At 35.8% G+C, this 14518-nt stretch overlaps 1 protein-coding gene across 2 annotated transcripts in view; it reads right to left on the bottom strand.

Moving 5' to 3' along the window:
- The window catches only part of MDFIC2 (MyoD family inhibitor domain containing 2), a 170049-nt gene that overhangs the window by 58380 nt on the left and 97151 nt on the right, over positions 1-14518 (bottom strand). Inside the window, exon 2 of one of the 2 annotated variants that reach the window (XM_037139833.2) lies at positions 8652-8690. The exons of the other annotated variant lie outside the window; for it this stretch is intronic. Coding sequence (XP_036995728.2) covers positions 8652-8690 — 39 coding nt within the window. The remainder of the gene's footprint in view (positions 1-8651; positions 8691-14518) is intronic. 2 annotated transcript variants of the gene reach the window in all.

The following is a 14518-nucleotide window of genomic DNA, read 5'->3' as shown; positions in this document are numbered from 1 at the left end:
ATTAATATTCAATTGCCAGGTAGCAATTAAAAGCAAACATATTCCAGGAAGAAGAAAAAAATGTTTGTAAAACAAGGAAGTATAGAAAAGCATTTAGCAGAGCATGGATAGGGAGGGAAGAGAAGAGGGACCAGTGGAAATTAAGGTGAAGCTTTGTGTCTTTACTATGGATTTTAAACTGTAGTCACTGGTGTACTAGTTCTTCATTTAGGGGGAACAGACTCCGAAGAAATATGTGGCTTCTCTCCTTGGAAAAATAAACCATGCCAGACATTTGATACACATTCCCCACTCCAAACACACAAACTATATATAAATTCCCTGAATTCCTGTTTGAGACCCTGAAATAAAGTGTTAAAGCAGGAATAAGACAAGATCATATTTTTGTGTTAGAAATTCCAGTATAAAGGATGAATATTGGGAAAGCAGACTGGATTCCAGTTATTCTTATACTATCTCTACTCTTCAAATTAATTTGTAAACCAATTACAACCTTCTCCTTACACTGATTTTCTTTTTTCAACCTGGGCTACTATGTTATCAGTATCTCTGAATTTGTCTATATCTCTTCTCCTTATCTAAGAAATGAGAGAATTTAAAAATAATAAAAAGGTGTGATTAAAACAATTAAATGCTACAAAGAAGGCAAAGATACTTCAGGATGGGAAACAAATCACTAAGTTTGGCAATTTGGTAACATTTGCTAGAATAATTTCAATAGATAGGTAAGGCAAGGAGGCAGATTAAAGTAGGATGAGTGAGAGAAAGCAGAAGTAAGAAGTAAAGCTGACCATATATGTGCCAGACAACACTCTATAAAACTTTAAATGTGCAAGCTTATATAAATCTGCACTGTTACCCTAGGTCAGGGGTGTCAAACTCATTGTCACTGGGAGCCACATCAGTCTCACGGTTGCCTTCAAAGGGCTGGATGTAGTTTTAGGACTGTACAAATGTAACTACCCCTTACCAGTTAAGAGAGAGCTTAGCAGAGCCACTGGGTAGAAACAAGGTACCAGGCCAGATAAAACAAGGTGGAGGGCCAAATTCAGCCCACAGGCCTTGTGTTTGCCACCTGTGCCCTATGAGCTAAACACTATTATTATTCACACTTATTAAAAATATGAGGAGTCCATGGCACAGACAAGTAATATAAATTGTTAATTATAATTGCATATAATAAGTGGCAGAGCTGGGATTTAAACCCAGGAAGTCAGGTTTTAGAAAAAATGATGAGCTTTTAATTACTACTGTGCACTGCCTATTATAAAATGGACTTATTACTAGGTAAATAATAACATTCCTAGTACATATAAAATAATAAGTAACATTGACAACAGTGATTTTATAATAGTACTATGGTAAGGAATATAAATTATGTGCAAAGGAGGAATTGTAAGGATAATCAGTTTGAATTAGCCAACACTACTATTACAATAATGTGCTAAATATCTCAGTATTTTGAACTGGATAAGGTGCTGTCTTTACTACTTCCAAGTTTTAGAAGGTCTTATATGAAGACTTTTATATGTTAATGTTTATAATAACATCTATAATTTTACAATAATGTAAAAATACTGGGTAAAATATAATACTATATTATTTTGTGTTTTACTGTGAATGAAAAAGGCTAGACAAAAACATCTTTTTCTAATCAAACTTGAATTTGAAAAGCAATCCATCTTTAGCATGAGTATTCTTTCCCACCTCTCAGAAGAAACTGTTTGCCTTTTAGCTGATGCTAGGCTGCCAAAAAAAATTATATCTCACTAACAGAGGTCCGGAGACAGTCTCTGTTGTTAATGTAGCACAATAGTTTTGAGGAAAGGATCCCTGGTATGCTTGTTCTAAGCTGCCCTTTCTCTCTCCTAGTCATAGCGAATGAACACACATGGGAAAGGAAAATGTTTCCAAAGTCAATATACTGGTGAAACACTCAAGGTTGCTTATGTTTTTAAACACTGGTGCCAAATGTTGAAAATTTAAAAGTTTTATAATTTTATAATGGAAAATATATTCTTCCCATTAATTATTTTATGAATCATTTGTGTTTTTGACAAATAGCACTAAATTCATCTGTGTTTTGGTTTTCTTTACTAAGATGTACAGCTGGATTATACCTTGAAATTTTTTAACTCATTCAGCAGATGGTATTGAATATCTACTCTGTGCCAGACACTGTACTAGATGAGGAGAAACTTAGATAAAAGATGTAAGTTCATTTTTGAGTAGCTTGTAGTCCAATAGCAGTCCAATGAGGAGACACTGAGAATTCCATGTAACAAATGCTGTGACTTAATTTATAGGGACAGCAGTGAGGGGCACCAGCTCAGGCTCCATAATAGAAAAGATCTTCCCAGAGAAGACCAATCAAGAGTTGAATCTAGAGGGAAATTAGGAAGATGCATATTTTCTTTTGTAAAAAGTATAAAAGTTTATGTGAAAAAAATTTTTCAGTTATAGCACCCTGGTATGCATGTTAGAAGAGCAACTAACAGAGACTGAAGAAGAACAGATAGGACACAGAGAAAAAAACCTGAATGCCAAGGAAGGTGAGTATGTGAAAGAATTCATGGTCACTAGTGCTAGTACATGTGGCAGGGCCATGAAATACTCAGAAAGCTCCTTTTTGGCATATATTGGTGTATCCACTCCTTCACATGTGGCTAAAGAAAATATCCTGAAATGTATTATCTTTATAGCTCACAAAGATTTATATTGGTGATAGAGACTGGCTGGACTCATACTAAGCCTAATCTACTTCTCTGTAATATGTCACCTGCATTTCCCCACCTTTTTGCATCAAGGTAGGGTCATGCAAAAAGTTCTGGTCAAAGGGATGTGGGCAGAAATGGGACATGCCTCACTTCTGGGTTTGTCACCTAAAATATGCCACACAGTTCTCATTTTATTCTTTACTTAATGGGCTTTAGGTAAAGAATGGACATTTGAATAACAACAGAAATCTCTCTTCAGATTGGCTGATAGAAGTTGACCTGTGATAACAGCAAGCTTTAATTTATGAGTCAAGGATTCTTGTTCTTGTTTGTATGTGGATACTCCATCTAAGCAGTGGTTTATCTATAAAATAATTTATCCCATTCCTTCACTTCAGCCTATTTGAAATTTGAAGAAAATGATGAACCCAAAGGCCAAATATTTTTCCTCATTTAAATATGAGGATGCTTTGTGCCCACTTCACCTTGCTTGTGTTATGATCCTTCTTCCATGTTGGAAGAGGAGGTCTGAACAAACAAAGGTCTTTATTAAAATGATAAACACAAATTCTAATACAAAGACTACAGTGTCATCACATTTTGCTACTTTTTCCTTCTGGCCAGAGCTGGACTGACCTCTCTTGAGGGAACAGCAGTCAAGAAGCACAGGAAACCTGGCTTGGTGTATCTTGTCATTGTTCTGCATTTGAAACAAATATCATTTTTATCTTTCCTGACAAAACAGCCCCATTGTCATCAACTATAGGTATATTAAAACCCACAAGGATATTTTAAAAGTGTTTCATGCATGCAAAATATTATTGCCTGGCACAATCCAAATTGGCAAGTGAAAGATGTTTCATTGAAAGAAACAGCAGAACTAAAGAGTGAGCCATGCACAGGAAGGCAATTGTTTCTTTAACATGGGTGAGGACCCCTACCTCTATCTCCTCCACACCCAGAGGACCTGCTAGACAAGCAGCCGTCTGCCTCTCTCCAGAATCTGGCTGTCAAGGCAAACTTGCATTCTTTCCCTTTTTGAACCCCAAAGCTCCCACCGCCTTTCTGAGTGAAAGCTCTCACAGAGCTCCCTTCTAAATTGCATCACGCACTGCACTCTTCAAACTGACAGAACAAAAGATCTAAATTCCAAAAATGTGGTCTGAATGACTTGTTAGTTGTGCTGGATGATTGCCTCTTAGCTGAGTTCTGATAATCCACTACCATTGGACCAGCCAGCCTGGATGATTGCCTCTTAATGGGCTCTGAGAACAGACTGTGGTCATTTGGACACTGCTTAACCAAACCTTTCAGAGTCCTTTTTTAGTTAGTTATGAATTAAGGTTGATTTGTTTAATCAGTGAAACATACTCTAAGCACAGAGAGAGACAGAGAGAGTGAGAGAATCCCCACTACTCTCCCTTAGTGGCAATGAGATTACTTGGACCAGAGGTAACAAAAATAAATTCTCTTCTGGAAGGACTAAATGGGCAGGCCTGCTGTGATGTGTGTGTGTGTGCATGTGCATGTGTCTTTCCATGGGTCTATTTCCCTTCCAAAAATGATGTTACACCAAATAATAGTCCTGTTCTCTTGACAGCTATTTAACACTGTAAGCTCCCAAAACCTTACTGTCTGCTCCTTCCTCCCTGCTCCCCTAACCATTAATGAATGCGTTCAGCTGGTCAGGGTCACTTTATTATTTTGACATAATGAACTGGGGATGTGATTGCCAAGTTCCTGAGCTGACATTGGCCAGGCGATGCCCTCGCCCAGAGGTGTCCTGACTGTATGTAGTCGACACACTGGAAAGAATAAATGGTGATCTTCTTCTGAGAATATACACCATGTGAAATGTTAATGCCTTTAAATGGCTTTGCACATACAAAGTAGCTATTATTACCACTATTATTACAAGGTATAAAATCTCAGAGAGCATCTCCTCTTCACCCTCTATCCTCATGATGAGTGCACATGTCTTGAGTGCCCACTGTATTCATACCACCTCTCGTGTAAGTGGATTCAGTGATGACATTATAAGACAATGACATCAATTATACACAATAATAATGTGAATACATATTGCTTTGTAGACTTCTAATGAGTGTTTATTCCATCATGCAAGCCTCATTTGTTATTATTGGGTCAGAGATTATCCACTTGTCTCTCTGAGTGATTCATTCTTTTGTGTAGAGAAACTGAAAAAAAATGCACATTTATAATCATAATTGGCTATAAATTTTGGGGTCAAAAAGGGATAGGACACTTTTCTCAGAAACTTTGGGTACTAGAACTGAATTTTCTCCAAGCCCCAGCATAGGAGATAGCCATAGTGAAATTGCTGTACACAGGGAAAAGCAGAAACCTGTGGTTTGGGTAGTACTGGTGAAGCTCAAGGGAAATAGGAGCATAGCATGATGGTAGATCACAAAGTCTTTGCATGGAGTAATGGCCAAGGAAAATGGCTAAGTGGCACAGTTAACAAAATGGCTATCTAATATTTCATTTTAAACCACTTGCTAACTGATGCTGGGATGACGAAGCCCTTCTCCCTATTGCTGTCTGACTTTTGTCAAACTTTAGTAAAAATGTATTACACATACTCTACTATTGATGGTATTAAGAAAAATAATAAAGAGATTGAAGTCATGGCCAATGAAGTCAGCTGAAGCCTAGGTAGATCTGAATAAGGCACGGAAAAGTATTCTCAGTGGGTGACTTGGGATTGGGTATGAGATAATTCCACTTTTCTCAAGGATCCTAGACACATGAAGAGAGGGCTGGGCTGACATATGAATTATGCCTCTGTTCATTTGTTAAGTTATTTATTCAACTAATGTTTATTGAGTATCTACAAACTTTACAATGTCTTCACCATGAACTGTAAAGAGATTGGAAATACAAAAGTGAACAGTACTGAAAAGATCCCTGCACTTGGTACAGCTTCTGGTCATGAGTAATGGGATGAACACATATTTATTCTGCAGTATTTTGGAAATTTATATGCATCCTTTCTGATCTTCCCATGGACTAGCCTTTATATTTTTCTTATTTCTCCCTTCTTTTTTTGTATTCAAATTAATTTCTTTATTGTTTCCAAGGTTTTTACATTTTATCCAAGTTATTCTCACATATAATGTCTTCCCATTTTCCTACCTAGTCAATCATATCTCTTTAAAGCCTGCCATGGACATCCTCAGGCTGAAGAAATCTGAATTTTTTAAAAAATTTAATTGTCCTGGAGTGCAACTTGAGCATCACAACTCGCAACAATTGCCACTGTGATTCTAATGTGAAGCCAGGGATGTGAAACATTGTCCAAAAGGGTCTAAATAAAGTCTGACTTGTACAGTTTCCTATGGTTGCCTTTTACTGCAAAATGTGTCTGTCCCTGTAAATTTTCTTCTATCTTCTATTGAAGGAGAAGGGACTTCCTCCTATTAAAGACGATCCTCTGCATCAAGAGTTTGCATCCCTCTCTTTCTCCAGCCACAAGAGGTGTCTTTAGCCACCATCATTCTCTTTCCCTGTGTTTTCAGTCTCACTCTACTGAGTCTTTTGTCCTTCTGCTTGCACATTTAGGTGTACCATAGCCTAAAATTCTTGTGCAGATTTTTCCATCACCCAGTTCCTCACAAGAGTCTGTAATACATACTATTTCATTACTTACCCATTACTTAATCCTTCACAATTGGTTTCTATCCCCCTACACACAAAGAAACCCTAATCTTCCAAACATTATGTAGTACTACATACTAGTATAACAAATATATATTTGTTTAGTAAATAAACAAATTAGTATATGTCTTTGTAATTACCAAATCAATGATCTTTAACCAGTTTCCCTCATTCTTGGTACATGATTAGTCATGCCCATGACTGTCCATGGTTACTTTAATGTAGAATTCTGTTTTTTCTCTTGTTCTGATCTTTCTTTCATGACCCTTTGGATAGCCACTTTTCAGAAGGCAGTGTTACAAGTATTTATGGGTTGTGCTAGGAGATAAACCTGGAGTTCAAATTCAGTCCCTGTCAGTTGATAGCTGTATGACTCAGGGGAAATTGCTTTCCTCACTCAGCCTCAATTCTTCTTTCACAGAAAAAAGATGGGGATAGTATTGTTCTAAAGGTTTATGTGATACTTTGGCAATAAATGTTCAGTTAATGTCAATAAACATTTGCATTTCCAGTGGATACAAGCTCCCTATGGGCAGTAACCATATCCTTTTTTTCCTGCCGTTCCATTCTGTCCTCAAAACCTATAACAATAGGCCTGGGGGGGGTTCAAAAAATATTAGTTTTAAATGAATAAGTGAATGCATTCTTTCCCTTCTCTTAATGGATGATTCTTTCAAAAGCCTCTGCTTCAGCTCTCTTCACTCTTTTCCTTGCTGACTTCATTTAAGCCCTGATGAGCTTCTGACCTCATTTATGTTTTCAGCTATCTTCCTCTTATAAATGATTGCCAAATCTAACCTAAAATCAGACTGAGCTCTTTGTAACCTCCAGAGCCAGATTTGCTGCCCTAAGACACTTCTCAAAAGACTGGCCTCATGACTTTTCTTTGGTGTCTTAACCTCCCTACACTTAAAGAAGAACTAGTCTTCTTTCCCTCTCTTAATATTCATTTATATAAATATTAACTGTTTATTCACTCTGATATGTAGTATTATACATGTATATTTAGAATAGCCTATTATATAAAAATATGTATGTTGAATGCATATATTTGTTTACATACATGTATATATACCATATGTATATATATATATATATATATATATATATATATATATATATATATAATAACCTCCAAAGAGTTCTATCTGCCTTTTTAAAATTTTTTTCTAAATTAATCCCACTCACCACTGTTGAAAAGTATTATTTTTCCTAATAGGTAAGGTATTAGCTACCTGCCCCAACAAAAAGCAAAAATAATAAAAAAATTAATTTTTAAAAGATCACACCCCTATCCTGCTAGTAATTTGACTGTCATTTTAATAGAAAACTTCCTTCTATTTAAACAATACTTATTTATTAAGAAAGTAACATGTAAATGTACTTTTCTTATAAAAATGATAACTTGGCAATCAGAAGTATGTAAAACTAAAAGCAAATCCCATTCACCATTATTGCTTGCTGGTATCATTTTGAGATAAGTTTTTTCCAGATCTCTTACTTATATTCATGAACATGTGCATGTTAGGTTTTTACTTCATGAAAATGGGCCATACTCTATTTCCTAAAGTGGAACCTATTTCCCTCGTTAGTATGACTGGAAGGGTGTTTGGCGTAGACCTTCCTGCTTCAAGAGCTACCATGAGGTGTTGCCTTGTACAGAAGCAGCACAATGTGTTAGGCAGACTCTCATTGATGAATGCTTAGGAACTACCTTGCTATTAGTTTTCTATCCCTCTCATAGGTATAATCCTTTAACTACATGAGAAATATTTCAAACTTGCCTGTTTGGGCTGTTCTTCTATTCCTTAACAGTGAAGTTTCTATTGTACTTATCCTCCAAAACCTAGCTCAGACATTAACTTATACATGGAGTCCTCTGTGCCAACTCCAGCTTAAAGTGATTTCTCATACCTTTTACTCTTCTTAGCCAATCCTTTGAGAACTGAGCGGGAGAATTTTGTATTCCCACAGAGCTTAACATAGGCTCCTACATACTATAAGCTGTGACTTCACCTATTGCATAAATGAGCACATTATTTTTAACCTTTCTTTATCTAACATGTATGCAAAAATCAGTGATAAACACTCTCAAGGAAAAAAAAGTATTTCAACATGCATTTAACCCCTGGGTGCCAGCTCTCTGGTAGTTATATTGTGGCCCTGGACAAGGGTGGACTTCTTTCATTATATTGTACCAACAGTGCCCATCAGTCAATAAAGGAGGCTATTACAAAGAAATAGAAGTGTATCTACCAGGACCTTCAAGAGGATTTTTAATTGAACTGAGAAATCCTAAAATAAGGGGAATTAAAAAGAATTATTTGTGAAAATATTTATTATTTGCTTGTTTTGCCTTTCTAGGATCCTTTACCCACTTATTTTCAGGAACCAGAACCCCACCTACTACTAGAGGACCTTGTTGATGTAGCTTGAGTGGAATGGCCTTACCCACAATGCTCCACACATAGAGACATGGTATCCTGAGTCCTCTATTTCCCACCAAGGTTTTTCTTTGTGTGTCTCTGTGTGCATAATGGTATGGAAGTCAGGTAGTAACAGTCAGGGTGTTCCCTGAGACTTGAAATTGGCATGCTGAAATGACTATCTCCTTATTTGTGAGATAGAAAGATGATGTAGGCTTGTGGCTGACAGAAGCCATCTTTCCTGTCATGTGTAAAAAATCTGAGAACAAAATCAGGGTCAAACAGCTGAGTAGATAAGCTAAAGACAAAGTTCTAAGTTCATCATTTAGGTCCCTGGATTACTTGCTGCTAAGGCTTGTCCGCTCCTGTACATCCTTGATAAGAGAATCTAAAAATTCTCTTTACCTAAATTTGCTGGGTTTCTAAGACCTATAATGGAAGGATACTTGCAGAACTATATAGGAGGTTTAATTACTTTTAAATATTTCTTCTGATACTTTATACTTCCTATCTTCTCTCAGAAGATGTATGCTGATGAAATCCTCTTTAAAAAGAAATAAATTCTATAAATTTAATTGTTTAGCCTCTTATTTTAACACCAAAATGTTCACAGAATGGAAATGTTTAATATCGTCAAGATATGACAAAAATGATCTATACAAATGGTTTAAAGTTGGAAGCTTGATCTCATGCTAAAATGAATGGTAAGAAATAAAAAAAACTGAGATGTGATTTTTTTTTTGGCTGAAATGGTCTTTCATCAATTCTATTCAAATTATATCAGAGAGAAGGAGAAACAGGAACTTATATCTATTGAGTACCTATTCAATTAAACTATTTCATGAAATTTACACCCATCATATAGATATTATTATCCTAACTAAAAGATTTTTAATAATCCAAATGATTTTTAGCATTCTATTTTTGCTTAACATCACCTAGGTGGTTAAGTATAGTAGATTTAAGATTAGAATTCAGTTGGGCCTGACTTCTAAAACCTCCCTCACCACCGTCCATCCATTTATTTAATTGGAATAAATATTGGCTTTATGCTCTGTTCCTAACTCTTAGTCAACTTTCTTGACATCATGGCTTGCTGATTATTTTTGGAAGAAAAAACAATCATTTTCTGGGAAGAAGTACATTTCTATTTATAGAGATGAGATTTGAATTTGGACACATGAACTCTAGTTTTACCAATTTTTTTTCACTAAAGAGCTCTGTGATTATAGAGCTCAGACTTTCTAGATTCTCCTTTCCTTCACCATTAAATAAAAAGCCTGAAGACTGATCATCTCTCAAGTCTATTTTACTTCTCTTTTCTTGGTAAGTACTTTGCTAGGACACTGTACTTCCCCTAGTAGAGATGTTATCCCCATATTATCATTATATGCTAGATGTAGTGATTCAACTCAGTATTCCCCAACAACAAGCCCAGAGTCTGGCAGATAGTAGATGATCAATAAATATTTATTGAATAAATAATTAAGGAACAAAGTCTATTTGCTTTTGTTTAGAGAATACTATATTTTTTCAACTAAACATAAAAGTAATCTTTGAAATTGTAGAACATATCTCTAATTTTGCAGATGAAAAGTAAAAATTGGTTCATAAAAGATTTGAGTAATATGATGTGCTATATATCAGCCCAGATTTTAAAGAAGAGTTTCCTTTAAGTTGAAATTTAAAACAAGCAAAGAGTTAACTCAATTTTTAAAAATAAGAGATGTGCTTTTAAAGTATAAAATGGTCACTTTAGATGGCCATTATAATTCAGCTTTTGAGGCTTGACAACTGAGCTTGTCTGGTGAACCCTCTGTGTGAATGAAGCCTTCCTAATCGGCTTTTCCTATATTATTTCATCCTGGGAAAGAAAAGCAGTAGCTAAGCCAGAAGCAAGCAGGATAACAACAACAAAAAAAGAGTCTATGGCCAAAACCACAGAATTACTTCTTTTTTTTTTTCATTTGTTTCTGTGAAGAGGAAGTAAAAAACATAATTTTTGTCTTTGATTGGGCTTTGGACAATACAAGTCACAGGAACATATATTTTTTATATACTATTTTTTGGTGTTCGTTGGAATTTGGACCCTAATTAAAAAATATGTGTTTCCTAGCCCTTCTTCTGTGAATATCCTTGGCAATATAAACAGATGCACTGGTTGGCTTTTTATTCTGACACCAGACTGTCTGAAATAATAGCTCTAAGAAAGTGTGAAGTGTTTCATTCCTCAAGCTTTAATTATAAGTACTTAATCTGTTTCTCTTTCCATTGCTAACTATTGTGCTGATCCACTTTATTTTTCATCTGGCTAAATATGGTACACCTGAAAAGCCTCTCATATTGAAAAGTTTATTCTGTATGCGAGGACAGAAACAAGCTAAATTTTGAATTATTTTTTTGACTCCAGGGAATGTCATTATAATTCAACAATTAAAGTACTAAGTGGTGCCTTGGCTGGTGTGGCTCAGTGGATTAAATGCTGACCTGCAACCACACTGTCTCTGGTTGGATTCCCAGCCTAGGGCACATGCCTGGGTTGTGGGCCAGGTCCCCAGCAGGAGGCACATGAGAGTCAACCACACATCGATGTTTCTCTCCCTCTCTTTCTCCCTCCCTTCCCTTCTCTAAAAAGAAATCAATAAAATCTTTGAAAATTTAAATAAAGTATTAAGTGGTGTTTTTAAGATTTTAGTAATACAGATTTGTAATATGACAGGATTTTGATAAGCAGTTTGAAAAATTGAATATTTCCCATAAGTTGACTTATTTGAAAAATGATCCAGGTTAATAGCTTACTAACTCATCTTGACCTTTAACGGTCAAAGACATTCTTACCTTTTTCATGTCCACCATTTTTTACACCAACTTGCTGCCATGGTGTTTTTAAGAATAGGACTGACTATGGGGATATGACTTCTGTAATTAGATGGGACATACCACATACGGTGCATTAGCCAAAAAACTCATCAGTTTCTGGGAGTGGAGACATTTTTAAAGAATAGCTAGGTCTGATCTTCCTGAATATTGTCATATTTCTGATTTTAAAACTTCATTAGGTAGAGATGAGTTTTATTTTCTAAGGGAAAAAATAAATGGACATTTCACACAAATGAAAATCATTGCTGTAAGTCATGATAAACATAATGGAGTCTCATACCCTTCCTCCAAGTGATTTCTAAAATCTTTAGTATATGTGCATCTACACGTTGAGATACTTTCACCAACTGTTATGGAGCCTAGTACGAAAGATGTTTATATCCACTCTGTAAATATAACGGAAAGACTAACTATGGCTAAAATGTAATGACCTTTAAATTAGAAATTACTCATTAAGCCCTTTATTTTTATTATACCTATTTTGCAGACAGAGAAACTGAAAGTCTAAGAGTTATTTGACCAAGTTCATTCACTTCATAGGTAGTGGAAATGAGCTAAGAATTGAGGTCTGTTTGATTCCAATAACCTTGTGTTCAAAAAACAAACAAAAAATACATTTGTTTAGGGCTTTGAATTTATTACCTAAATCTAGTAGATAACACTAAAAGAAAACGATTCTTCAGAGTGCAGTGAGTGAATTATCTATATTAGATGTGGGGAAGATCAAAGTAAGGATAAGAACCAATGACATATATTGCTGGTTTTGACACTTTTATAAGAGTAATAGGACAGTTGGTGAATATGTATTTCAAGTGGCTGAGTATTTGGGCTTATGAATTATCTTCCTAACTCTTTTATGTAATCATTTAATTAATCTCCCCTAAAATCAAGTTATTCATGATAACATCTTATTAGGAATGGAGAAAAAACACATAGTGACACTCTGAACTTTTTGCAAAAACACAACTACTATTCTGTCCATTTTTAATTTTTTTCTCCTCAGTAGTAATTTGATTATGTAAAATGAAACTTCTGATCATATGAAATCTCAGTGGCCTTTGGTTCTATGATCATGCTTTGAGACAATAGCTTGGACAGCAATGATAAGTCTTAGTTTCCTCTTGTGTGTTTTTTGTTTGTTTGTTTGTTCTCATTGCAATCCTTGCCAGAGCTTCTCTCCTTCTCTCCTGCATTAGTAATACAAAATGAAAGTCATTGTGCCCATTTTATCTGTTAAATGGTTTCCATTTTAACTTGAGAAAAATGTATTGATGTTCATATGTTTGGCATGGAAAATGTGTATATCTAAGAAGATAGCAACTTGTCTGTTGGAATTACAGTGCATTATGTATAATGCTGCTTTTAGTCATGCATGTACATTTTCTGGAATCTTATTGTGTCAGAGATTGGAAAGTTTACACAAGCATTGGTAATCTAATTTTTGTCTGGTGGGTGGCTGTGGAAATATGGAGTATTTGAAAAAGCAAATGTCCTAGCCATCTGTGCCAGGGAGTGGGTTTGGTGGTGGGGGTGTCTAGTCAGGTGGGGGATAAAGCATTCATAAAAAAAAAAGGTTTTATAAATATTGCTCCAGGCCTAAACTAAATATTAATTTCCTAAGAGCAGAAAGATATAACAGTTATTGTGACATTTTTTAGCACATTTCTGGTTATTCTTTTTAGGAGTTCTAATTGTAAGTTTAAGGAGTCTGTTTTATCATTGTCCCGCCTCTTAATGATAATCCTTCTCTAGACTGTATTGTTTCCTGTCTTTTGTCTTCTGCAGACATGGGTCTTTGGCTCATGAACATCTTGTTAAGGTCTGTTGAGGATTAGAGACCATGACATGATTTTTCTTGCCGAGTCTTTTTATTGGGGATTTTTCCAGTTGGTTTATTTTCGGGGTCTTTGAAATGTCTTCTCCAAGCAATGATTTTCATTTTTCTTTGCTTTCCTCAAAATTGGGGTTGTATTTTGCTCCACTCTTCCTTGAGTCCAGGTAATGAATGATGTTATTTAATAAGCAAATGTGGAATTCTATATGCAGCAACATCCTGCTCTGTCTCTCAGATTAGTATAAATCTTACTGCACTGCCACTGAGCTCTGATGTAGTTTTGGTTTTTTTTTAGTTTTAAGTATATGTCAGCCATCCATCTAAAGCAGGGTTTCTTAACTTCAGCACTGTTGTCATTGGGTTGGGTACATCCTTTTTGAGGGGCTGTCCTGTCTGTTGTGGGTGTGCAGTACGATCCTCTGTTCACCAAAAAGCAATAGCACCTCCCCACAAAGTCTCTAGATATCCCTAATGCTGCCTAGGGGAGGGGGCGTGAAATCAGCTCATTTGAGAATCACTGATCAGAAGCAAACTGGAAAGGCAAGGCTGGCATGATGTAAGGGAATTTCCATAAAAAGCAATACAGTGACAATGCTGGGAGAGCTTTGTGTCTTGGACGACATGTGGAAGTACTGTATCCCACATCCCTGTAGAAAAAACTGTCATAATTGTCTATAGTTTCTTAGACTGAGTAACAGAGGAGGTAAGGGTCACCTTTTTACTGCTTTGCTTCTGATCTGCTAATTATCTGCTCACACTGTGATGCCTTTTATCTCCCCTCTATGCAACTTGGCTCACATAAGGAAGATTCTAATTCTTTTCAGATTTTCTACTTTAACTATTTTTCTACCCTAACCTCCCTGCTCTTCTGTTTCTCCCACTGGTTTTCTTTGGCTTAAATGGGAACATGGTGCCCATTTATTTCTTTAATCCACTTCACCACCTAATAGTACATTCTTTTCGGATGCAAAATATTAACAAGA

This window comes from Artibeus jamaicensis, unplaced genomic scaffold, assembly GCF_021234435.1.
Source record: "Artibeus jamaicensis isolate MK-2021 breed Jamaican fruit bat unplaced genomic scaffold, CSHL_Jam_final contig_3219, whole genome shotgun sequence".
In the NCBI taxonomy this organism is placed as follows: domain Eukaryota; kingdom Metazoa; phylum Chordata; class Mammalia; order Chiroptera; family Phyllostomidae; genus Artibeus; species Artibeus jamaicensis.
This window is presented reverse-complemented; position numbering and strand designations above follow the sequence as displayed.